Genomic DNA, 25,532 nt, shown 5'->3' on the forward strand with positions numbered 1-25,532 from the left:
CTGCTCAAGGGCACTAGCAAGAGAGCAGAATGTGTGAAGTGCAGTGTTGGTAGCTCCATTTTTTTGAGTTTTGTTTCCAGCTGAACTGCATGGTTTGCATAAGGGGAAACCCCCATCCCTTTATCATAAAATGATAAAGATACAGAGATACAGGTTAGATACAGGTTACAAAGATACAGGTGAGAAACTGAGACTGGTTTCCAACTGTACCCTTAAAGGGGTTTCTTCATACAATCATAGCAGAATACAGGAAAAAAAAGGTAGAGCAGCATTCCCAAATGCAACAGGGAAAAGTGTAGGACCAGAGAAAACAGAAATTTTCCCATTCATCTTAACATGCAGATATTCCTCCATTTCTGCTTCATCTCCCACGCACTGGCATCATCTACTCACTGGCAGTAGCTTCTCATGCCTGCATAGCTTCTATTCAGTTCCTGCTGTTTTCTTCAAAAAAGAAAGGTCTTCTCCCTTTCTGCCACAAATAATATTCATTAAGGAGCTCTTCATCAAAGATTCTCTCTCTGTGGATGGTGGTAACCAAAAAAGTGCAAAAATGCCACCCACAATAGTAACTCTGCTCCATGCACTCCTTCCCACTTTGGAACCACCCTGTGGCTGCTCTCAAAATTACAGTCCCCCAGTTTCATGCTCAGCTACTGCTCTTCTTCATTCTAGTTTGTGCAATGTAAAACAGAGAAGAAGAAACACAGAGACTGGAGATTTTCGTTAAACTCCAGAGAAGCGAGAAAAACAGAGGTGCACCAACCCCTCACCTCCCCTGGAAAGGAAGGAGATAAAACAGCTGAATGATAAGGATGGCCAGAGCAGAAGCTCTAGCTGCACTGTCCTTTGTAGTCAGAGAGTGAAGGCATTTTGTGCTAAAGCAGGGGAAGCAGAGTGCTGGGAAAGCTAAGTAGATGGTTTCACTCAAAGGAGTTTTTCCTGGATAGTCTGAGGAACACAAAGGGGCTCCCAATCTGCAGGTCATTAGCAAAAGGTGCAAGCTCTGCACACTGACTTTCCGAAGAGAGAGAAGACCCCATTTTGGTAGATATCATTAGCAAGCCTTGCTTTACTTTGCACAGCGTAGCATTAGGCAAGTTGCTGGCTTGGGGCACACTCCCTTGGAGCTGCTTGCAGCCCGAGAAGCCTGCGTGCACCTCTCGCTCGCACATGGCCTCTCTGTACTCAGGAATCCAACGTAAGGTTTATATCATCCCACACAGAGGTGCAGATGTTGGCTTCCCAGAGCAGCAATAACATGTCTCCCCTCCAGTAAGTTATGTTGTTTTCCTAGCGTCTCCTCTGAAGTCACTCTGGCTGCTCCTGGTTCTTCCACATCTCCATACTCCATACACTCACACATTTTGTTCTCTTTGAGAATTTTTGGCTGGAGACTGTCAGAATGTCATAAGGCATATCTGTCCAGATTTTGAACTTGCTTAAACTGGCCAAGCTCAGAGTTAGTGTTTTATATCTATGCAGGATCTGTTTCATGCTTTTACCAGCAAAGATAACACTAGTACAGTTGTTACATTGGACATGTAGAAATATTGCTTCCAAGCTAATCATTTATAGTGGAGATGGGGGCGTAGAAATGAGTAAAAACTTGTTTTTTCTTTCATAGTGCAATATTTTGACCTGTTTTAGTAAGTTAGCAGTTACAAAGCACTGTAAGCAGCTGACATGGGGCTGTTTACTCACACATGTAACTAATGATCCTTGTTGAGACATGATTCCAGTATTATAAGCCCTGTTATACTGAATTCATTGAAATTGCTCCCAACTTACATTACCATAAATGAGAACAGAATTAGGTTTAACATGAATATGCAGCCCTATGCAGATGCAATTTTACTATGTATTGATACATATGTGTGCATAAATCACCTATGCACAAAGTGTATATACATATTGTCCTTCTTATAAATCAGCAGATTCAAATAAGATATTTTCCTAAAAAACAGCTTGTATAATGACTATAGTTAGAAATAATAATAATTTTGGAATTAAAATGAGAGCTCAGATTGAAATCTTTTCATCTGCTCAGTTTTACTGCAGTGCAAGTTGCTCAGTATGTACCTTAACAGTAGTATATTATTTGCAACATGGGATTCTCTTGGTTAAAAAGTCAGGAAACCATTGCAGTTTATTGTGACTGAACAAATGTTAGGACCAGCTATTTCTGAATTTGAAGGGATACAAAGAGGAGGTTAAGAAAAATCCAGGGTAATTCAGTTCATCCTTGACAGTCACCTCATTGGCTTTAGGCTTCAGTGAGAAGGGCAGACTGGGCTTCTGGTCTTGAGAAATACTGGTCTGTGGCAGGAGATGTACAGACAGCGAGTGAGTAGGAAATGTGTCACATATCTTAAGAACTTACAGTCTGACTCAAAGACTGAAAAAGGGCAAGGAAGCTTCAAAAGTACAGAGTTCTCTTTCTCATATCGTATGACAGGGAAGCTTCTAAATTTGCAAGCTTCTAAAGAGTGGCAGATGCAGGAGTTAACAGCAGCAATATTATAAAAATAACACATTTTGGAAATCCCTACACTGAATGAGAAGGAACTACAGAACAAGAAGACTAATGACCAAAGATTTAAAAGACTGAAGCAAAGAATCAGCTCACACTTAAGACATGTTTAGATTGGCCTTAACTTATTGAAAAGAAAAAAGATATAAAAAATTGTAGAATGAAGCTGATATATGGTACTCTTCACAGTCCAGATTAAGGAGAGTTTTGCTAGTGACTTTGGCAAGCACAAGTTTGAAAAACTTTCAGTGCTGCACTCAGCAGTCAAAGCAACTTCTTTGCTTATTAAGCACAAGCATCTGCAGGCAATAATAGATAGTAATTCACAGTCAGTTTTACCAGTTTAGGGTAGGAGCTACAGAGACAATATAAAAGGCTACAAATGCTTCCATGAGGTTTTAAACCAGTGCAGAATTAGATGAAGTGCTCACCAGAGAGGGACTGTCACTTCACAGTGTTACCTTTCCTTTGCCTCTTTACAGGCCACACATGAAAGCTGGAGGGTGCTCACAGGGAACAGAGCTGACAGGGCTACAGTTTAACAGGGTGATGTTTCAACAGTACATTTCCAAGTTAGCAACCTCGCATAATCCAAGGACTGCCAAAAGGCAAGGGGAGCCAGGGGGTGAGGGGTGAAGGCAAGGGGAAATTAAAAGCCAGTCTACCTTCAGAAACATGCTTGCTGAGGTTATGTGGAAATCTCTCTAGCCAGCAATCTGTTCAAGAGTTTTCCAAAAGTTTTCCAAGTCATTCAAAGCTAACTCAATCATGCTATGCATACCTAATTTTACTTCAAACCTTGTCTTGCCCTCCCCTCAAATCGGGGGGGACTGGCAGTAAATGCTGCTCTGAACAAAACCTTTGATCCAACCTTCCTCCTCTCATTGCACTGTTGTCTCCCTCCCAGTTCGACCTCTCATTTCAGCTTGGAAATGAATGCTCACTTGCAGGCTGAATGGAATCCTTATGGGCTGTATCTCAAACTCTAAAGGTGTTTTTAGTTTAGCTGCTTTTCTTAAATCTACGCTTGCTGATTAATCAGAAGTTGCTCTTGAACCCTTTTCAAAGAGGACCTGGCACTCTACCTAAAAATCCCTGGATTAAGTCCAAGTAGTTTAGCTGTTTTTAGGATTTCCCATTCAATGCAGGGCATCAGACAGGTATTTTCAGAACTTGTTTCTCCACTTTGCTGGGTTTTGCAGTGTATAACTTCAGTAAAGATTCACTAGAAACAGCAGCCTCTGGTTTTGCCGCAGTTCTTTTCAAAGTACTTAGAAAACTGCAGCTATAAAAACAGATCCCTTACACTCCATTCAAAACAGATCTCTGCAAATACTCCTGTAAGCACCAGTACACTCATAGTTCCAGAGGGACATAGATTTGCTACCACAAACTATTCAAAATACCTGTGTTCTGAAACTGGATTCTCGGAGTGGCTACCCCGCACTGTGCACCCGTGCCTTCTCCTTTGGAGTCACAGAAAGACGACAGGATCTAGTTTTTGAGGCTCTTGTTTTCTAAAGGAGAAGAAAAAAAGATAAAAATAAAAAAGGAGCAACATACTTGAGTAGTAGGGGTGGGCATGCCCAGGCCCAGTTCAAATCTCAGGAAAAGATTTGAGCCCCCAACTGCACATACTCACAGATCGCAGATGTGAATGAACATCTCTGGAACCGAGCCTCAGCCAGGGGAAGCTGCTTTAGCTTTCCAGACCGACTCTGAAAAGCTCCAAAAATAATGGTACTACTATTCTGAAGTGAGGTTACTTCCTTCAACATCTGTGGTGAATATGTGATACGGGCTGCTATAAGCATCACACGTATTTAAAACTAACAGGAGATGTCAAGGCTTGGTCCAGCCACATTGTGGTCATTAGGAGGAGGGAGCTACACAAACGCTTCATGAGATACATATGCTGCTCCAGGGGGACTGTGCGTTAGCCTGTGCTGAGAAATCTCCCATCCTGCCCAGATTTTTGAGAAATCACAAAAATCCCCCACCAAACCCTTCAGAAGTATAAAGAATAAAGAGAGCACAAAATATCTTTCAGTGTAGTTCTCAATGATGAGATATTTACCTTCTGTTTAGCTGACAGCTTTTAAATGAACCTCTAACCTTGCCTACTGCACAAAGAAAAAAAACCCAATAAAATATCTGACAACATTTATTACATTACTTCTAATGGCTCATTAAAATAATGACACTTCCTTATTATGGATTAAGTTAGCACCACTGTCAAACCAGTGCTCTCTACAGACAGAATGTGTCCTCAGAAATTGTTTTTTAAAATAATAATTAAGAATTGCAGTATTTTCAAGCAAAAAAGCCTACTTTTCTGAACCAACCAGAGGCGTTATTATTGGTTTTTATTAACATACAAAATTATTAGGGTATACAAATGTGTTTCTTTTTTTTTTTTTTTGACACAGTGAAAACTAAATAAATGGGCATTACATTTGTTTACATCACATTTTGTTTCAAAAAAACAGTTAATGATTAAACCAAGAAATTTATATATATGTGTACATATAAAAAAAAAAGAGCTTGAAATAGCTGGATAACAAATAATTGATTTATACGATCAAAAGGCTGGGAGCAATTGTGACTCCTGTGATTGTGCCCTTAGCTTTCAAACTGTGACCCCCACTGATAGGAGTTTCTATCAAAAATCCAAAGAAAACAACAATAAAAATCCTCAACAAAACAAACACCACCCTACTCCCCCCAAAAAACCAAAACACCGATTTCCCCCAGAACACAAAACCTCCAAGCAATGGCACAACTTTTCGCAGGCTAATATTTTTTCCTGACGGCTTCAAGCACAAATGGATTATTTTAAATATACATAAACCTACAGTAAATTAAAAAAATAGAAGATTACTTTACACAATGCATGGAAACCATTTCTAGTGAGCACAAACATTTACAACTGTGTCATGTTTTTTCCTTGCATAACCCATACTCACACACAAACCAGTTTTCAAAAGAATTGGTGAAATATTCAGTCTACATTTGTTTCTTTTATACAATATGAAATGGTTACAATACCATAGGATTTTTTAGAATAAGTTAAACATCAAGACATATGGCAATAGCATTGTACTATTCTTTCTACATACATATGAAATCCTGAATTTCAGTCTATTTTTATTCAGTCACAAAAATGAATAAAGACTAATATCCAGTTAAACTGGAAAGCTAGACTAGTTTAGAAACCACAAATACTGTAAGCACTTTGGTATAATATCTACAGATTGTGCTGTCAATGTCATGCTTGCATACTAGAATTGATCAACAGATTTCCACTGGTGGAATAAAGTAAAAAAGGTACTGTAAGACTTGCTCTCTTATTTCTTTTCCTCTTTGCAAATGATTGAAAGAGGACACACCACAAGTACACACACAGCATTTGTATGATGTGACTGCAAATTAAATATTAAAGTGTTTTTAAATACAATGCAAGGCCAGTCTTCTTAAGTGCATAGAACATAATGCAGAATACTGTTAATTACAGGGGCAACTACAAAGATATGAAACATTCTAACGGATATTGAACAATGTTCTTACAAAAAAAGAGGTGTGAATGAGAATAAGCATTCTATTGTTACAAAGATCAACACATTTTATCCCCCACTGGTAAGAGAAACTAACTGCTGCATCATAAAAGATGTATCTATCTACTGCATCCATTTTATCTCTTTCTCTCAGAGGCTTAGAATTGCACCCTTAAGCTCTTAAGCAGTTTGGATATTTGGTTGGGGTTTCTTTCTTTTTTTTACCCCCCTATTTTTAACAAAAATTTTCTCTTCCTGAAAGCAGAATTCAAAAAGTGCATTTTAAATTAAAGAGCTCAGTTTCCCCCCCCGATTTTATGGAGGCATTTGCTATAGTTTAGAAATTTTAGCTTAGCCTATTCATTCTTTCTACCACTACAGTTTATCAGAATGTCTCAGATTAATTCAGGCTATTCTGCCAACAAGTTAAGTAGCCCCTTTTCTGCAAAGCAAATGGTATTAAATTCTAAGAAATGCAAAAGACTAATCTTTACTGAAGTGAAATGCAACCTTAAACAGTAAGGACTGCAGAATTTTCTGGACTGTATGCAGTTTTCTCAAATTTGTATTTTCTTCTTTGGATTTTGGGATATAGTTAAGTACATATATTCTGTTCTACTAACACTGTAAGTCAGCTTCAGACTAATGTCTCAGGAATGAAATGGTAGTCTCAAGATTCTCAACCCAACCAGAGGAAACTCACCTCAATCATTACTCATTTCTTACACAACACAACAACCCATTTAACATGTAAACACAAGCAATGATGGTTCTCATTTGAAGCTCCTATTGTGGCAAGTAATACTTCACAGGTATCAGAAACACTTTAGTTAATGTCTCCGTATTTTCCCCATTTCTAAGATGTTTTCTTTCCCTTACAGAAGTTTTAGCTGTTCAACATCAAACCAAACAATTGCACAAAAACTACAGCACCAAGCTTTGCTAACTGAAACTGCTGGAGAGCACACACAGGAGAAAAGAATTTGACTGTGGTTGCTGAGTGAGATAGAAGTCAAATGAGTTTAAACAAAAGTAATGTTAACACATTCTTTAATTGAAATGATTAATTCTTAGCAGAAATAAATTAAGATCAGTCTGATCTTACTGTAAGCTAGTTGGTGACCCAGCCAGACTTTTGTGCAGATTGGGGTTTTGACTGTGCCTGTTCCGACTGCGAACAGATGAAAACATTGTGTTGCAACCTGGGACTTTGCATTTGTGGAGTTGGCGGAGATGCACAGTTTTGTAATGAGCCCTGAAAGTTCCTTTATTACTGTATGTTTTTTGACATATATGACAAGTTATTGGCAAACTGGAAGGTAAATTTATAAAGTTTTGATTAGCTTTCTCAATTAAAGTACAGTCTTGGTAGAGTTCATCATTGGGCATTAGGCTGGGTCCTTCACAGCTTTCATCACTGTCATCCAAGGGCATGGTGCATATTTCACTTCCTCCATCAGAATCCCAAGAAGAATGAGCACTGCTCTCAGATTTAACGCTGGAAGTAGTGCTTAGATCCAGAACAGCTCCATCATTTAATGGATCATATCCATAACTCTCAGAACAGGGTTCTGCAATTTTGCTCATTGGAAAAACATAGCTGCCTGTTCTGTTCATTCCTTTGAAGATTACAGAAGTATGTCCAACGTGTTGTTTTAAAGAGACATCTTGGCAAAACTCCTTAGCCATGTCTTTCAAGAGGTATGTTGCATTGAAATGGTTGTTGAATTCCAGTGTATCTTTAGTCAGAAGCTTATGATGAAGATTTAGGTTTGAACTATGTCTAGAAGAACAAAGACAAGCTTAGCAAGAAAGTGTTTCACCTCACTTAACAGTTGTTTCATAATGATCATAAACAAAGAAAGGAAAAAAATCAATATTTAGTAGCATGCATGAAGTATACTTCAGATTTGACCAACTGCCACACTGGGAGTGCAGATGGATAATTTACACATGTGACTGGGTTTCTGAACTTGCTTTTACTGGCATATATCAGATTCTATCCAATAACTCTACAGCAACCAATGTTTCAGATTCTCTCCTGCTTTGGGGATAGCTGTCTGATCTGCTAGATCTAGTGCTAAGCCTAAAAGAGGTGGGGGACAGACTAAAAACCAGTAAACTGAACTGAGATCAGAGAATGGACTGAGGTGGGTAAGAATAAAAATTCTTTTCCAGTGGAGCAGGCAGGAAAGGATTGACACTTGAGTCTGCAAAAAATGTTGATGATCTCAAGTACTGTAACATGTCCAGGATGCACCTGTATACATCAGTGCAGAGCCTTTTCTTGACAGGAGTTTCCTTGGAAAAGGAAAATTGAATTATATGCAACTTGTGGTTTTCAAATGGGCATGTCCAGGTTCAGTTTAAAACAACCAAAACATACAGAATCACTGCTCCTCATTGAATATTATCAATCAGCTCACTGGGAATTGCAGGCTCTGTCTAGAAGGCTGAGTTTATTGCAATACTGGCAAAACATTTGTCTCTCTTTGCCATCATGGTTTCATCAGAACCATTAATTGTTCAGAAAGGCAAATAAATATTTAGCACTTGTAGTCACACTATGTTAAAGTCTAGAAACATCTGCAAAGTTGTTCACAAAGCTTGTGAAATGTCTTCTGAGCTCACTTGCCTTTTTAAAAAAAAAAAAAAAAAAAAAGAAACCCATCTTCCAAAAGCACCTATGTTCAAACTTATCTCAACATATTGGTGTGGGAAGGAATTTGTGGCATGTGAATGCAAATCTTACTGCTGGCCTTCTTTCCTGTGGCCCATATCGCAATTACAGTGGAGAGGAATTCACATCTGGGAAGATGCAGGCAGCAGGGTATGAAGCCCTGCCAGCAGCAGATGATCTGTGCATCTCAGATGCAGCGGCCAGTCCTCAGGGACCAGCTCATCCTCTCTGGATTGCATCAGCTGGCTCCAGCACTCCTAGCAGATTACAGACAATCTAAACCTTGTGTCACTCTGAACTACTATCCAGGCATGCTCCTGCAGCCAAAAGCTGCCCTAACACCACTACAGACCTGGAAAACTTGTAACACTTCGTTGTGCTGGAATAGATTTGTTACCTATCCCTGACCACTTCAGATGCATTACTGATGGTCAACAATAAAGCTTCAGTCTTGCTGCTCAGTTTATGTGCATAATAGGCTGAAATAAAATGAATTATGGCAAGGCAGTACTGAAATGAACATTAAACTGAATCAAGTTCATGCTTTAGTTTAGAAATTAGTATTTAATCTCACAGAAAAGCACTACTGATGTGAATACACATCAGATAGTGTTAGTTTGACTACCACTGCACAAGGTTAATTTTGGGCTGACAAAGACTAATCTTGCTTTTCTTATGGGCTTTTTCTCACCAGTCTGTTCCAAATCCTTGAGTAAAGAAAGGACAAGTGCAAGTGAGGATTTCATGAATTGACCTCATTGCCTTTTCATTAAAAACCACTGTATACATTAAAATACACATGAAAGTACATATTAAACATGTAAGTCCACACATGCATCTACTGGAAAATTGCTGAATTCATACCCTTATGGCTTTCCCTTTATGTACTAAAGTACTCTTTCAACTCCTGCAGTCTTTATCAGTTATGAAATTTTCATGGCATTATTTAATACCTTGTAGTCTTGTAGAAAGGAAATGTTTCTTTCAATGGATTTTCATTTCAAGAACGTTCTGATAAGTTATCATACCTGTTATACGAGGATACACAGAAAATATTTGTAGGCTCCATTCCTCAAACATTCATTTTAATTTCAAATTAGGCTCCATTGTGATGGTAAAATAAATACAATTTTGTTTATAATTTTCTTACCTGTCTCGACTTCTACGAGAAGGGAAAGCAGCATTACAGCCCTCAACTGTGCAAATATGCATTTCTTTGAGATGTACATTTTTGAAATGCATTTTTACACTGTAAGGGTTTTTAAAAGTCTTCTTACAGATGTCGCAATGAAAGCGGCTTTCTTCCTTCTGAATCCCTAGTGCATGTTGACTGACATGATCCATATCTTTAGAGTCTTCAAAACAAGGAATGGCAGCACCCCTGTTTGACAAAGTGCTGAAAAAGCCCCCGGTCAGCAAGTGGTGTTGCAATTCAGGGCAGTCATTTTTAGGAATCCTGTGCTTTGACTGCTCTTTAATATACATGGGGGGTTCAGTCATTGGTTTTATAACATCACTGTGGTGGTGTTTTGGATCTTCATATATAATCTCATGGGAAACTATTTTTAATGGTTGGTTTTCTTCTGGTTTAACCTCTTTCTCACAGTGTTGCAATTCATTCTCAGAGATATCCTCGATGTATTTGTTATTTGGTGCAAAGACCGATTCAAAATACTTTGGGCCCTCTACCCCAGAGAGAGATTTCCATGAATTACCTGAATGGGGGTGCTTTTCCACCCTGTCGGTCACCCGCTTCTCTATCTTATGCTCACAGGTCTCAAGCTCTCCATCGCTTACCCCCTGCAGACGTGAATCATCTTCAGAACTGGCAACATCGCTACTTTCATTGGGTGTCTCAACAGCTTCTTTCTCTATCTTAATGGGCATGCTCGACTTTCGAGATTTCTTCTTGGGGAGCATGTCAAATGGCAACTCATTGGAAACAAGCTGCTCTGGTATTGAGGAAGAAACAAGAGGCAGAGACGGAAGAGTGCCCGGAGTATTGGCAAGTTCAGCTGGTGTGACTGGACTACGGTAAAAAGGAAGAACAGGCTGCACTGTCTTCAGGTTTGGAAAGAGGACACCATTATGTCCAATACTGGAAAACCCAGCCTGGCCTTTTGAATCTGTACAAGAGCTGGCATAGCTGGAAATAGTTCTGCTATCTGGAGTTAAAATTGTGAATTCTGTCCTTTTACTATCTCCAGGTCCAGCAATGGTCAAACCATTTCTTAGATCTTTATCCCTGTTATTTCTGTTCATAGGCATATGGAGCCTGGGGTTAGGATTTGCACTATGACGGTTTCGACTCCGCAATGAGCTAAACACCATATTGCAGCCCTCAATGGTGCATTTGTGCTTTATCTTCAGATGAACAGCATTGTAATGTATTTTCAAAGTACCTTTGTCATAAAATGTTTTTTCACATGCAGTGCAGAAGACACGCCCTTTCCTTGGCCCAGCATTTTTTTCAACAGATTTCATTTTGTTTTCTGGAGACAGTGCTGTCATTTCAAGCTTGGCTGCTGTATTATGTGAACTGGAATCACTTAAAAGGGCATCATCTTCCGTTTTAGTGACATCTGGACCATTTATGCTCCTCTCATTTTCAACTTGAAATGGTGCAGAACTAGAAGTTAAGAAACTGCTTTCAGAAAATAGCTGAAGATCTTGTTTGGTTTCGTTGCTATGGTCTTGACCTTGCTCAATCAAATGTCTTTCTGGTGGTGAACCTATCAAAGGTGGAGGCACTGGACTGAAAAACTGAAATGGCAGCATGAAAGCCATGCTATTTACAATATTCTCAAAGGGATGAATGCTGGTGGGACTCATTTTGTCCAAGGAAGCAGAAAAATTAGGGCTGTGTGGGCTGCAGCTCTCAATGAATGCCCTAATATCCAAATTGGCAGTTGGTGGTGGTATTATGATTGACTGCCCTTCTTTCTCTTGAATTGCCATTAACTCTACAATGGACTTAGTTTCTCCAAAGCGAAGAAACTGCTGCAAAGTAGCCAGTTCTTCTTCAGTGGTCATTATGCTCCAGTGATCCAGCACCTTTCCTGAAGCATCCTAAAGCCAAAAATATTTAAATGAGTTAGAAATTAAGGCAAACAAAAAACACCTCCCCTCAAACTGCTCATTTTTTTTTCGGGGACTAAAATTTCTTCTCTACCAAAAAATTTTTAAAATTCTGTTTAATTAGATTAATGCGAAGTCTGTGATAATTTCTTCCAATTTTTGCCACATTTGGTGGTATTATTTCTTCCTGAACTGACATAAATACTTTCCAATAAACTATTTTTTCCACAAAAATTAAGACATGGTATTTGAACAACAGATAGTATCCTGTAAGCAAAGACAGCAGAGATGGAGCAATCAGACCAGGATTTAGCTCCTCATTTAAGTCAAGTATTCTTTCATTGCAAGTTTAATAATCTTCCAAGCAACTAAGATCAGAGAACAAATGAACCTATATTGATCTATTGCCAGTTTTCACAGAGCACAGCTGTAATTACACTAGTGTTGGAGTTCTTTCAAACTCTAGCTATGCCTAACTTTTCCCAATAACTACAATAAATATTTTATCACAGAACATGTATTTGATGGCCTACTGAGATTTTTCACAGTGCACGTAAGAGTTTCTAAGATGATGAAGAACGTAACATTATAAATTTTTCATGTGATAGAGGTTCAAGGTAATTGATTCCATATTTTTAATCCTAACACTAAAAAGCAAGATTATCAAGACCATTAAATATTGATTCATGTCATAATGTAAGACCATAATGTTACTTTACATAAAAGGTAACTTCCACAGCAGCAAGGACTAACATCAGTGTAAGCATATAGGGCCAAATACACTCTGGCTGCAGCTCCAGTAAGGTCGATAGCACTACCAGAGATGAATATTGTCCCTGGTGTTTTAAATAATGGTAAGTTTATTTCTTGATGTATTATTCTGCTGTATAAAAGCAAACTCACTGTTTAAATAATACTGGAACAAATTCCAAAGCCTTTACTTTGATACATTACCAGCAACTTTTGATTTTTATCTTTGCTTACCTTTGTTGTTAGATTTGAGAAAGTGGAAAGACTTCAATTAAGTCAAACTAAAAAAGAGAGCAATCACCAGAACCCACCCTTTCTTTTCTGGCATTAAGCTTGTACAGGTCTATTACTGCCTTTCAGATGTGCCAGACTGTTAACACACTGTGAACCACTGAGAAGATTAAGCTAGAAAACTACTTAACTGTCATAGTTCTATTTAAAAAGCCCCTCTAAATACCTGTAGCACATATCCACGTATATAATCCTGCAGTGTCCAATCCAGAGCATGGAGAATCTGTATCACCTCTTCCTGCTTCAGAACACTGAAAAGCCGATCGAGCAGAATTTTAAGGCGCACAGGAATGGCTTGGGTTCCATACAACATGAGGCTACTGATATCAAAGACAACATTGGATTGAACTATTTCTACTTGGCTTGATGGGTAGAGGTTTGGAATTCTTAGTTTGCTCAGGGCTGAAAATAAAAATCACAAAATGTAAATAAACTTGAGTCCTGAGGAAGAGAAAATGGAATGCAACTAATACTGAGGTGGGGGTTGAGGAGTGACACAAAAAGCATATGATAGTTATGAGGATCCTAAATGGTTTTCTATAGATTGTAAAAACAAGTATTACCATGTGCTACCCATCCATGCCGGCATTGGTCACATTGTCGCTGATTTATTTTCCCAGGTTTGAAACACTGACAACTACAGTTCACCAGAGTGCACCGGATAGCCTGGAGATCAATGGAAAGCAAGACAGGTAATGTATAAGCACTGTTCAGAGTGTGCAGATTATACATCTACAGTACCCCCATAAAATCCACATGAAGACAGAGTTAACATACCAGCACAGGCCTATCAATGTGCAATGTAAGTAATCCAGGCAAAGTCTGAGTTATAACAAGGTTACCTCTGCCTGGAAGAGTCAAGTCACCAGCAGAAACACTACAGTTATATGGAAGCAGAATATTTAATAACACACATAGCAACACTTCTGTGGATTTATTTAGGCTGAAGCACCTTGATAGTAATTGTTATAAATTATGAATTCATCTGAGCTATGATCCTCATGTATGATCACTTTCTGAGAAAGGTTTGAAAACAAAGATGTACAGATGAAATACTCCCTCTCTTGCAGTTTTGCTGGAACTCCATACTAAAATATAGCAAGTGCTAATGAGCTCTGCACAGATGCCATGCTGTACACACCCAGAATTCACATGGAATATTTGTATTCTGTCAAAGACAGAGGAGTTCACTAATGGTTCTCAGTAACAAAGTTCACCAAAAAGTACTCCAACTCCTCAAAGACTAAACAATCACATTTTGTAAGGGAAATGCTTGAAAGCAAAATAGAGCACACAGAGAGCAACCAGTTGCACAGTTCAATTTGTACATCACTTTAACCTCACCAAGGTCACCTATAATGCAAATCAAATTAGTATTCATACGTCCTTAATCAGTGGGGTAATACAAATTGGCTTCCTGGAATATATGATTTCTTCTGTATGTGCCCATCTGCTGGAGAAGACAAACACAACTTGGAGGTCCTAGTTAAAGCTCCAGAAGGATTTGCTACAGAGCAAAGCTTTTGCAGGATTCTGCACACTGCTTGGATCTGGCACTGAGAATAGTTCCTGCATAAACAGAAAATTTATTGACAGAGGGAAAGGAAAGAAAGTCTACACTGAAATAATAAGGAGATCATGCAATTGTAAAATGTCTGCATTTTTCTGCTTTTAAATTAATGTTCTGTCTCCTAAGGTTTTATGCAAAATGGAGACTTCCACTCCTCAAAATTCCTTTTAGAAAGTAAGATTTTAAGAAAAAAGGAAACATGGCGTTCCCACACTGGTACTTCAGAAAACATACAAGGAAACCTAATTGTCCAAAAACTTTCTAAGAAAGATGGATACAAGAAACATTTGAACTCAAAAGTACATGGCAGAAAGTTAATTTCACAGATTTGGAACAGGCATTTCTTTAGACTTGAAGAATCTAGCTAACTCAGGGCAGAAGAGGACACTGCATACTAAAGGTTACAATAAACAAGTGTGTTCATTTGGATATCTAGTGCTTCACAGTAATGGATTTGGAGTGAGATTTTAAAATCTCAGTATCTGGTTTATCCAGAAGTTACCTTACATGCACATCTCCAAACTGCAGTCACTTGATACTGAGATTTGCCTGTATTTGAAGAATTAGAACAAGTGGCAACAGGGCTCTTGAAATCTCTGAATCACTTTGCCTTTAATCTTTTAAAGGAGCCATTGCAAAATCCTGTGTTCTTGAGAAAAGCTCTGTGCTCCCCATAAAGTCATAAAATACACATCAATATCCTACGCAGTGTCAATTGCTTCATTTTAATGGAGGATATATTTTCACTTAGATGCTAAAATACTTCCATGCAACAATAAAAAGCCATCAATTTCTTATGGAAGGGTTGGGGGAAGAAAAGCTGTAGTTGATGGCAGATTCATTTCCACCACAAGATATCAAACAATAATGCAGTTTGAGTCTTCTGCCTCTCTGCATATGTAATATTCTGTGACTTGCCTGGACTGAAGCCCTTCCACAGGCAACCTGCTAGGTTCAGTAAGGTACAGTGCATTCCATAAGTGCATCTTTTACATTCCCTTCAGACAAAATTGCAAAAGAGTACTTCCTTTTTCTGCAAGAAGTAACAGAAATCTGCACAATGAAAAAAGCTGTCATGATGATAAGTTAATTGAGATTTCAAAATTTTTTTCATTCCTTTTCCTTTGGACATATTCCACAAATTACTGACCTTTAAAACTGTTTTTTCTATTTAACTTGTGTACTTGGACACCACACCAAATTTTACATTTCACAGTTTTCTATAAGAGCCTTCTTCTATATGGTACGTGTGTTTATTTTGCTTTCCTGTGTATGTGTGGAAGACTGCACATGCCAAAATGGGAACAAGTAAAAAGAGGGCATTTTGTTTTACATACATGAAAGCACTGCTACAAAGGGAATAGAGTTCCCCTTCTATTCTAAATATTGAACTGAACCTTTCTCAAGTCACATTATTGCTTCTGGAAACTAGAAGGAATTAGCTTGCATCCTGCTAACATATCAAAGGTGCACCCTCAAATCAGGGATCTTCTGCTGACTTGAAAGAATCCCTAAGAAGAAACAACTATGATTTTTCAGGTTTTTAGCATTTCCCTTCATGTGTGCTTGTCACAGTCTGAAGTCTTCTAAAGCTTTTCTAGCAACATTTATGATAATATAATATATATAATACAGTAACAGAGAATATATAACAGGGCAAAATTACCTTCTGAAATAATCAGTCAATCACAATTTTATATTGTCATTGATCAACTTAAAAAGGCCTCTGTAAAAGATGCACTTTGATTATCTCCCAAATTAACACATATCAAACTTTAATGAAAAGAAATTCATCAAAACTTCATGAAAATAATCCCTTTTTCTTTTGTCCGTTAATCCTACTATCCTTAATACACCCATTCTAAGGTACTGTAATTATATCAAGTCTTTTAATAAGCTTTATTTTCCCAACAAGTAGCATGTACACACAATTTCATTCTGCAGAACAAAGGAATAACTTTCTGTATTGCATGGATACAAAGCTTGAAAATTATAATTAAAGGATTGGAAATGTAGAAGGAAATCACAGTGGAAATTTTTTTAAAGTACAATCCTTTCATTCACATCATTATTTAATTTCATTTTCTAGAAACAGAAGGCAGATGGTCTAAAAAACTAAATCTTATTCTATCATCAAGGATCTCGGTATTGCTTTCCAGTCACACTCTCCTTCACAAACGGATCTTTCCTAATCCATTATCAGCCCCACTTTCCTAATTCTCTTAAAAAATAGAGTTGAAAAGACTGATCAAAATTTTCTGTGGTTTTACCAGCATGACTGTGGGAATCTGAATGCTGAACTTGAAATAAAATGATCCCTCATTACAAGACAGACATTAACCATTAAACTGGTCACTACAAAACATCTAACTACTAATCACTGAATCTTAACATCTGCTGCCTGAAAGTCACGCCTGCTCACATCCTTTTTTTGCCAGATATTGATGTGGCTTCAATTATGCTTCAAAAGTTACTGAATGTTTCTTTGCAACCCACTCACAGCCCTCACAGCAAAGGTAAAGCCCAGGCTAATGGGACATACTCATGCTGATTCTGGGTATATAATCAGGCTTCATTTCACAAAGCAAGTTTGAGAAAGTCTCCTAGACCTACGCTCACTTGCAACATACAACAGGTTTTAAAAAAAAGCAGCAAGACAAGAAGGGTACTATAAATGTATCCTATCTCATTCAGTGTTAAGTGGGTTCTGGTTTGACAGCATTTTGGCTTGGGAAATAAATTAAGAAGCAAGGAAATAATGAAGATCTTGTCAGGACTGAGTTGGAGATCTCATGCTGAAAAGCTGCTCTGGGTGCAGACACCAGCAACATGGGGTGTTATTTAACAACAGAAATGCACAGGTCAGCACCCCCACTTCTGGCACTGTCTGGAATGTAAGAAAAACCCTTGCTTTTTTTGCAGAAAATCTCTCCCCACTTTAAAAACTGCTGCTTTTCTTTTCAAGCTACTGCCATCACACAAAGAGTTTGAGAGCTCCCTTGCTCTGCTATGAGGATTACTGACAAAATGGTGTCATCGATGCCAGGTTACAGGAATATTTTTGTAGGCAGGGCTTAGAAATTTCTATCAGTTTAAAATGCAAGTTTGAAGAAGGAATAGGAGTCATATGAAACAAATACATGAGAGAAACTTTCATTAGATGAGCCATAGCAGATACTGCTTTCATTGCCCTCTCTTGAGGGTTTCTAGCAACAAGCCGTATCTCCTATGTCCATCTCATCATCATCCATGGTAATCCCACTGAATATATGTAATCCACCATGGTATGTACTCTGCTGAGCACTAATCCTATAGCAAAGAAGTGGGACACATCACATACTTCCAGAATAGACCCACGGTGGCTCCACAGTAATAACACTTGTGGAGGAAGAGGCATGATTTACAGTGGGGGGAAGAAATAAACATGGGACATATGTCTGGTTATTTGGAAGTATTTTCTTGCTTGCTTCTTGTAAAATATTTGCAAGGGAAGTAAAGGGATAGATACTTTTACCATTTCTTAAATTAAAAGTACAGCCACAGCTAACTCAAAGGCCAAATCCATATCTGTGTGTACCTTTCACAGAGAACAGTAACTATAAATGAGTGTGAAGTTCCCTTCTGGTCCAGTTTTTTTTCCTTACTGTTTTTATTGTAATCCACCAGGTTTCTTTTGTTTGCAGAGTTTTAACAAGTTCCTATTTCCTCACTGAGTTACATTTGATTACTTTTGTGTTTGAATCCTTTGCACAAACACCAAAAGCAGAGACAAATCAAAAACCCCTTATCATAATCATCTCTCTCAGTGCCATCCTTTTCCAAAGCTTTGCTTTGTCCATTGTTTGTCAGGCAACTTTTGCCACTTTCCCTTGGGATATATTCTGCTGACAAATAACACTGACTGTCAGCTTTGTCATGATTTAGAACAAGTTCTCAATTCACATTTTGTTCACTTTACTATCACTGTATCACAATCCAGCTTAGCCATATCACACTAATATCCCACATGCATTTGTATCCCCCCTGTCCACTCTATAGAGCATATTTAGCCCTTGTGTCTGTTCTTCCTTAAGACAGACTTCAGTTTTTTATACTGTTAAGCTGTCTGTAGTGCACTGGAACTAAAATACATGCCAGCATGTTCCAGGTACAGTCACAAAACATGCTGGGCTGCTCCAGATGGTGTAATTGTTGAAGGCATAGCCCAACAATTAGGCATGAAATGCATGTTGATACTAAATCTGTTAGATTAAGCACCTTGTACCTCTAATCATTCCTTGAAAGTCTCAATGTACTCCCAGCTTAGTAAGGCTCTGAATCCCACCTGCCTGTGGAGACCATTAGCAGGGCTGCTGCAGCATCTTCAAGGAAAGGCTCTGGGCCATTTTCTTCTTCCTGACATGCTCACTTCAAAGAGGTAACGAGATGCCTGGAGGATGCACAGAATATGGAAGCCCTTTGCTGCCTGGAAATGGAGCTGGGAAGGCACACTGGGACTGGGAAAAGGGAGGAATAGTGCACTGCAGTGCAGGTCTGACAGCAAGGCCCAAGTGGGAGTTACTCTGCACAAAGACTTGGCCCGTGCTACAACCTGCACGTGTTCAGCTCAGTAATGTGGTGGCTCCTTCTGGCACGTGTTTAAGGTCCTGGGAAGTTCCCCACCACCACAGCACAGAAACACTGCCTGCCTTTCACAATCTGAGCCCCCAAAACAAAGGGATTTCCATCCAACTACATTTCCACCTAGTCCACTACACTTGGTTGCTGCAATTTCTATTATTTCTATACTAAAGTTTAGAAAAATGTAAAATAACTACACAAAATTATTAAAATAATAAAAATGTCCTTATAAGATTTCTAATTATATTGGACTGAATGCACATATTTCTACAGTTTTATATCAAAACCCCTGTTTCTTACAAAGTAACAGTTGCTGTTAATAGTTCCTTAATAAACATAAGTAACGACCAACAACTTTCCTAAAAAGCAAACCAGCTTTGCACCTTGTTGTATACAGAAAACATATCCGATATCTTCTGTATTTTGAGCTTTTAATTAAGTACAGTTGTATGCAGATGTGACAGAATAAGCAGCTGACCAAATAACTCCAACCTTCTCCATTTAGACACATTAAAAATGCTGGCCTGAGACAATCCGTATGGCACTTCTTATTAATAAAATTTAGCAAATTTACTACCTCCTGCTTAAGAGATCGATTACGAGACAGACGGGAAAGGTGGAGGTGGGCCACAATTTGCTTTTCACAGTGCACTAAACACAAAGTTACACTCCCAGCTCAGTTCCTGAACTGACGATGGCTCCTCGGTAACCTGGCTGGTTTTCATTCACACCAACCATCTATTCCCACCAAACTTAGGAGGTGCAAGAACCTTTGAAGAGTCCAGACAAAAAACTTTTGGATTAGATTTAGAAATTGAACTTAACACCTATTCTACTTAAAATTTTGGCTGGTGCAGTTACCACTCAACTCCCACTTACCCCTGTTCTGTGGGAGAATTATGTTATGATTTTTCTTCTAGAAGTACACAAAGGCCACAAGTTGAATATATTTTCTAGATAAGACGATGGAATACAACCCATTAATTATCTGGATTCTTTTGTATATATCCATACTGTTTATTTGGGGTCAGATACCAAAACCTGACCTCCTTTTAAACATCCACAGCCTAAGAGTACACATAATCAGGATATTTACAACCCAGAGCCTGCAGCAAGTTGCATTACCCCATTACTCTCTCCTTCAGTGGGGCTGAACAAAACAGATTTTTGCCTAGAATTTGACCAAATCTTTCTCCTGTGGGAGCAACTGAGCACCTTGATTTGAGAATGTTTAATTGTCATTGTAATAATTGACTAAAGTGTCCTCAAAAAACACGAGGAGAGTGAATAAGCTCAGTAAGATAGAAGTGAAATAAGGTAATGCCTTCACAGGATGGCACCACTCTGTCAAATCAACCTTTCTTGTGGATTTAAAGGACAGTCCCCATGTCACCACTCCATTAGAAAAGTTTTTCTACGTGAGAAGAGTCCTAGGAGTGAGGAGCTGAGACAAGAGACTGAGTTAAACACAGCCCCAGAAGCCAGCGCGGGTTCGGGCCCCACGAGCTCGGGGCAGTCTCGGGCACTGCAGCGGGCGAGGAAGCACAAGGAGCTGGTTCTGACAAAGGCAGCCAGGCCAAACTTTAATCACAGCATAACTCGTGGGATGAAAATCACTCCTCATGCATGTCACTTACCCTACAGGGCCCCTTAGGGCAACTCTTATTAATGGCACTGTCAAAATAATTATAAAGAGAGAAGAATGTGTGCGTGTGTGAGTGTGAGCACACACACTCGAGTGCTACTCTAAACAAAAAGCACTGGACAGTAAAACTTCATTTTGCCATTCAGCAGTGTGGCTGTAGATAGACTGGATCATGGCAGTAATTAATCTCACTTGTTAACAACAGGTAAGTGCTGACAGACAGCTTGGTCCACCTCAGGGACATAGGCAGAGCCTCTCTTATGGTTTGGTTTGGAAATGAAAACAAGAAATACAAATTGAGGAAGGAAGAACACCACGTTATCATTATCTTAGAATTGTTATTTACTTTTGATTCTGAAACAGACTGTGATGCTACAGGTCCCACAGCATACCTGCCCTAGCCTGCATAGGTCAAACATTGTGCTGGTATTAAGCAGTGTCTCTATCACAAGATATTAAAATCATGTCCCTTTTTAACAAATTTACAGGAAAAATCATTCTTATTAGTGCATTGCAAAAATGAGTAACAGATTGCTGTATATTGATGAGAAAAACTGGTCAGACTTTAGGGGTAAAGATAAGTCACTGGACAGAAATGGTGTGAAATTTTATCCAATAAAGCACTAGATGCTATTTAATCTAACAAATAAATTGTGCACATACTACTTATCCATACTGACATGCTAAGCATGCTACACTAAATGCTGAAGTTACAGATCTAGCCATGAACCGAAGATGAATTAAATATTTAACTCCAAGCCCTATGCCAGCAAGAAATAAGTGTTATTAACACAAATGCGCAAGTATCAGAGAAATGAGGAATATGAGAATACATCAATTGCAAGGCCTTTAAAAACACATCTTTAACTCTTTACCTATTTTATAAAATAGTGCATGTGTGCAATGTGGATGAGGTAATGTTTTAAAGACAATCCTAAATTTTTCAGCTCCTCACACCGCTGCTTAAATTTCCAAGCCATAAAAATATACATCCTTAAAACTTCTTTTTTCCTGCTAGGGAGTGAAGACATGGATTAAAGAATAAAAGTGAAATAACAGTTCTCTGAAATATTTAGGGTTACACAATTCTTTTGAATGCAATTTCATAAATTTTAAACCCAAACACTATTTGTACACACACGATATGGTGCTACAGTTATGCAATGTTTTACGCAACCGTGTAGTGCCATTGGTAAATTTCACAATTTAAAACTCAGTATTCCTTTATTGAACACAGGTGAGGAAATTTTCACCTGGCTTTCAGACATCAGCTGCTCTCACACGGAAAAATATGTTTCTCACTGATGATCTTCTATATTTGAAATTTGAAGTAAAAAAAAAAAATATAATTTTTCTATTTTTTTCCTCTTTGTTTAAATTCTATAATGGTTTTCAAGTGCAGAATGAAATATTGTTCTTTATACTAAAATTACTAAAGACTATTAAAACCTGCCACTTTTCCTCATTCCCTCAATAATTTTTTTTTGAGTCTGAATATTGAAATTTCAATCTCTAGGATTTTTTAAATGACAGCACAAAATAATAAGAAATTAAAACTAAAAAGAAGACAGGCACTGCTGTAAAATATCAACTATAGCATCTGCTAGGACAAAACCTGCTGGCTTCCAGCACATAGGAACTGTGAGAGTTCCTGCACCACTGAAGCCAGAAAAGACAGGAGATGACCCAGAGGGTGAAATCAGTTTTTCCTCCTTACTTTTGGTGGATATTTTACCGAATAATGAATTCAAGATCGTACCTAAACTTCAGCTCAAATTTGCACGAAAAATATTTATCATCCCAAAATGCTTTTACAACATGTAACAAAAGCTGGAATCTAAAATAAAAAAAGAACATTTCTGTTTTATCAGAGGCGTATTTAGCATCATCGTAATGAAGTCTTTATTACTGCAAACCAAATAATTCACTGGCTTGTTGAATTGGAATGACATGCTCAATATGTAGGAACAGATCTTTTAACAGTATCCCGAACAGACACGGAAGCTGGAAGTCAAGATACTTGGTATCAAAAGGCCAAACCTCGCCACAGCCTCAGGAGGCAGAAGTGCAAGTAAAAGCCTGTGAAGTGACCCAATATTTGTAATAATTTCCCCTATTTCTGTGAAGATTCAGCTCTCCCGAATGTTTGGATATGTTTGCAGATACAATTATTCTCAAGGCTCTGAATGCGTTGTAGATGGTTCAGTAGATCAAAGAATAAGCAGAATAACTACTTCTAATAAATCAATCAAGCAAAAATCAATCCATATTAAGTGTAACAAAAATGTATTTTCCATAAGATTAGTTATATTTTTATGTGTTCACTTATTGTTAAAAGTTTGATTAAGCTGCAAACGGCTCAAAATTCTAGCGCTTAATTCAAACAGAGTTGCACAATCACACTGATTATTAAAAAACCCCACTATCAGCCCTATACACAGTGGTAAATAAACTAGTTGAATATCCGATACGTTCTTCGAAAGTCTGTGTTTTTCCTTTTCTGTCAAAGGAGCAATTAGAAAGGTACTCTTCAGTGTATATTGTTCTAATCACTAGAACAAAGCAAACCAACACGCACTGTTGTTAGCAGTTAAAATAATGGTGGACCCACTTTGCCCCATGACCTGGAGTGGAGTGAGACTCCCCCACCTCCCACTGCTCCAGCACTGAGAGCTGAGCCACAATTTCACTGTTTTAAAACCAAAGGACAGAAACAGAGACTCTTGTCTAACCTAACGCTTGCATATCTTACAACAAACTGCGCTTATTTTCCAAAAGGATGTTAAAAATAGAAGCATATGATCTTTTCCCACCTAGAATTGTATCCTTACAATTAAAGACTATTAGCTGGCATCCCTTTTAACCGTCAGACTCAGACAGTGGCAGTTCTATAGCCACAAAGAGAAGCAGTAAATGAGAAGAACATGTTACTACACTGCATTTGAGAAAGTTTGGCTCCAAGCTATGCACTGATTAATATCAGATCTCCTTCTTTACTTGCCTCTTGACAATCTTGTCACATCTGGCTGACAAATCCTTACAAGCTTATCCAAACCAAGGCAGCCCAGATCATGCTCCGGGAGTAGCTTGAAGGAAGCGGCAACACCAGCCATGTACTGATGTGCCATCATGAAACTAATGAAGCTGACTTCACTTGCAGACTGCAGGAACACGAAGAAACACAACATGCCCCAAGGTTTTGCAACATAACGCAGAGTTAGCTCACCAGAAGATAAGACAAACAATCAGCTCCCGAGGTTCAAGAAGCCAAGTAGTTACATGAATTACAAAAATTTTTATGGAATTGCTTGAACAACAATCTCAACTAAATGAGCACAATAAAATCCAACTTCAGATCAGATGTAAAAATTGACTGTTAAATGCCTTTCAAGCAATGGTTTGTTTTAAATTAAAACAAAACTAGTCTGTTTTATTTTCTCTTTCCCACATCCTCAAAATACCAGAATGTTGCCTGGCTCCCAGGTTATTCAAACTGAAAAATATCTAAAAAAGAAAAGGAAAAAAAAAAGAAAATAAAAAGAAAGAGGGAAAAACAGTGTCACTTTTTATACGTAGGATTTTACAGAAGGATAAACCACAGCCTGTGTATATCAGTAGTCCTCCCCTGGGTTAGTGATCTGCCCTCTCTTCATTTTTAAACCAAGAATTCGTTACACAGAGGACTGGAAGTATTTGACCAATTAATAAACCAGAAAATAAAACGCTGTATCTTAAACACATCTAACAAAACCTCATTATGTCTGAGCTGACAATTAAACCATGTTTATTTTTCTAAGTGATTAAAAAATCCAAATAAGTAAGTTAAATGCATCACAAGACACTTAATTAGCACAATATATTTAAAAACCCAGACCCCCCCCATACACACACACACACACAAACCCAGACACCTCCTTCCCCCACCCCCCCCCTCCCCCCCCAAACACAAACGGACTGATCCTACGAAAAGAATTGCTGGCCTTATTTTCTGGGTGCTAAATAGTCAAAAATACATTGTATACAAAGGGCATACATTACACTCCACTTTAGTAGTAATTTCTAAAGAACTTCATATCGAAATTACATTGTTGTCTGCTCTCTAGTGCATTTATACGTCATGATAATGATAATGTATCTGGTTAAAGCACTTGACTCAAAACACATCTGAGTCACAAATCACAGATTTTACTGCTATTAATGTATATTGAGGACTTGTACAATTAAACACTGTCAAGTATTTATGATTTACATGCTACTACTTCAATTGGAAAACAATTACACAAGTGATGGCTCTGCTTATTATAATCAGCCTGCAATTCTGCATTACTTACTGTAGAACAGGAAAGTCACACAGTTGTTTACAGTGCACAGCAGAAAGAAAAAATACATTTTTTTACAGAAACTAGTTTTCTACTTCTAACAGTATCTTTTCATAATTAAGAAAGGGAAAGCATAGCTCCCTACAGCTCTCATCTCCATTGTTCATTACCAAAAACAACACCATTGCAACATTTTTTATATCTCCACAGTGCATAGTCACAAGTAAAAGTTGCACAGTAAAAACATACATTCATATAGAACTGCAAAGAACTTTCCTTACCTCAGACATTCTTACTGTGCTTATGTTTCCAGAGCTATAAAACAGTTTCCCATTCCCTCAGTGAGTTGTACAAAGAAGTACTGGAAACACTCCTGCCTGTACAAGTACTAAGGCAGAACCATCACACGCCTCTTTACTCTTGTCTGACTCTGAGCACCTCAAGGTCTGATGTATGCTCAGGCTGTGCACAGGGGAGTGAAATAAGATCCTC

General features: G+C 38.2%; 1 protein-coding gene and 1 long non-coding RNA gene across 3 annotated transcripts in view; one reads left to right on the plus strand and one right to left on the minus strand.

The window, feature by feature from the left end:
* LOC117001897 overlaps positions 1-10,620 on the plus strand; it is a 31,315-nt gene extending 20,695 nt beyond the window's left edge. The window contains exon 4 of the long non-coding RNA XR_004419180.1: positions 10,542-10,620. This is a non-coding gene — a long non-coding RNA (uncharacterized LOC117001897). The remainder of the gene's footprint in view (positions 1-10,541) is intronic.
* Positions 5,033-25,532, minus strand: BNC1 (basonuclin 1). Of its 2 annotated transcripts, XM_033070584.1 has the most exons (5): positions 25,322-25,532; positions 13,450-13,552; positions 13,053-13,288; positions 9,918-11,836; positions 5,033-7,870 (listed from the first exon to the last, which is right to left on the minus strand). In XM_033070584.1, the coding sequence occupies exons 1-5, from the start codon at positions 25,328-25,330 to the stop codon at positions 7,189-7,191; spliced, it is 2,949 nt and encodes a 982-aa protein (XP_032926475.1). In that variant the 5' UTR covers positions 25,331-25,532; the 3' UTR covers positions 5,033-7,188. The 2 variants fall into 2 exon arrangements, with proteins under 2 accessions (XP_032926475.1, XP_032926474.1); XM_033070583.1 differs by lacking the exon at positions 25,322-25,532 and having other exon boundaries at positions 13,450-14,480.

This window comes from Catharus ustulatus, chromosome 12 (genome assembly GCF_009819885.2).
Source record: "Catharus ustulatus isolate bCatUst1 chromosome 12, bCatUst1.pri.v2, whole genome shotgun sequence".
NCBI classification, from domain to species: Eukaryota; Metazoa; Chordata; class Aves; order Passeriformes; family Turdidae; genus Catharus; species Catharus ustulatus.

Coding starts and splice junctions, on each gene's coding strand:
- BNC1 (XM_033070583.1), bottom strand. CDS start 13,618: ATGTATAATCTGCACACTCTGAACAGTGCTTATACATTACCTGTCTTG. Junction 13,289..13,449: donor GCATGGATGGGTAGCACATG/GTAATACTTGTT, acceptor TTTTATTTTCAG/CCCTGAGCAAACTAAGAATT. Junction 7,871..9,917: donor TCTCGTAGAAGTCGAGACAG/GTAAGAAAATTA, acceptor TTGTTCTTCTAG/ACATAGTTCAAACCTAAATC.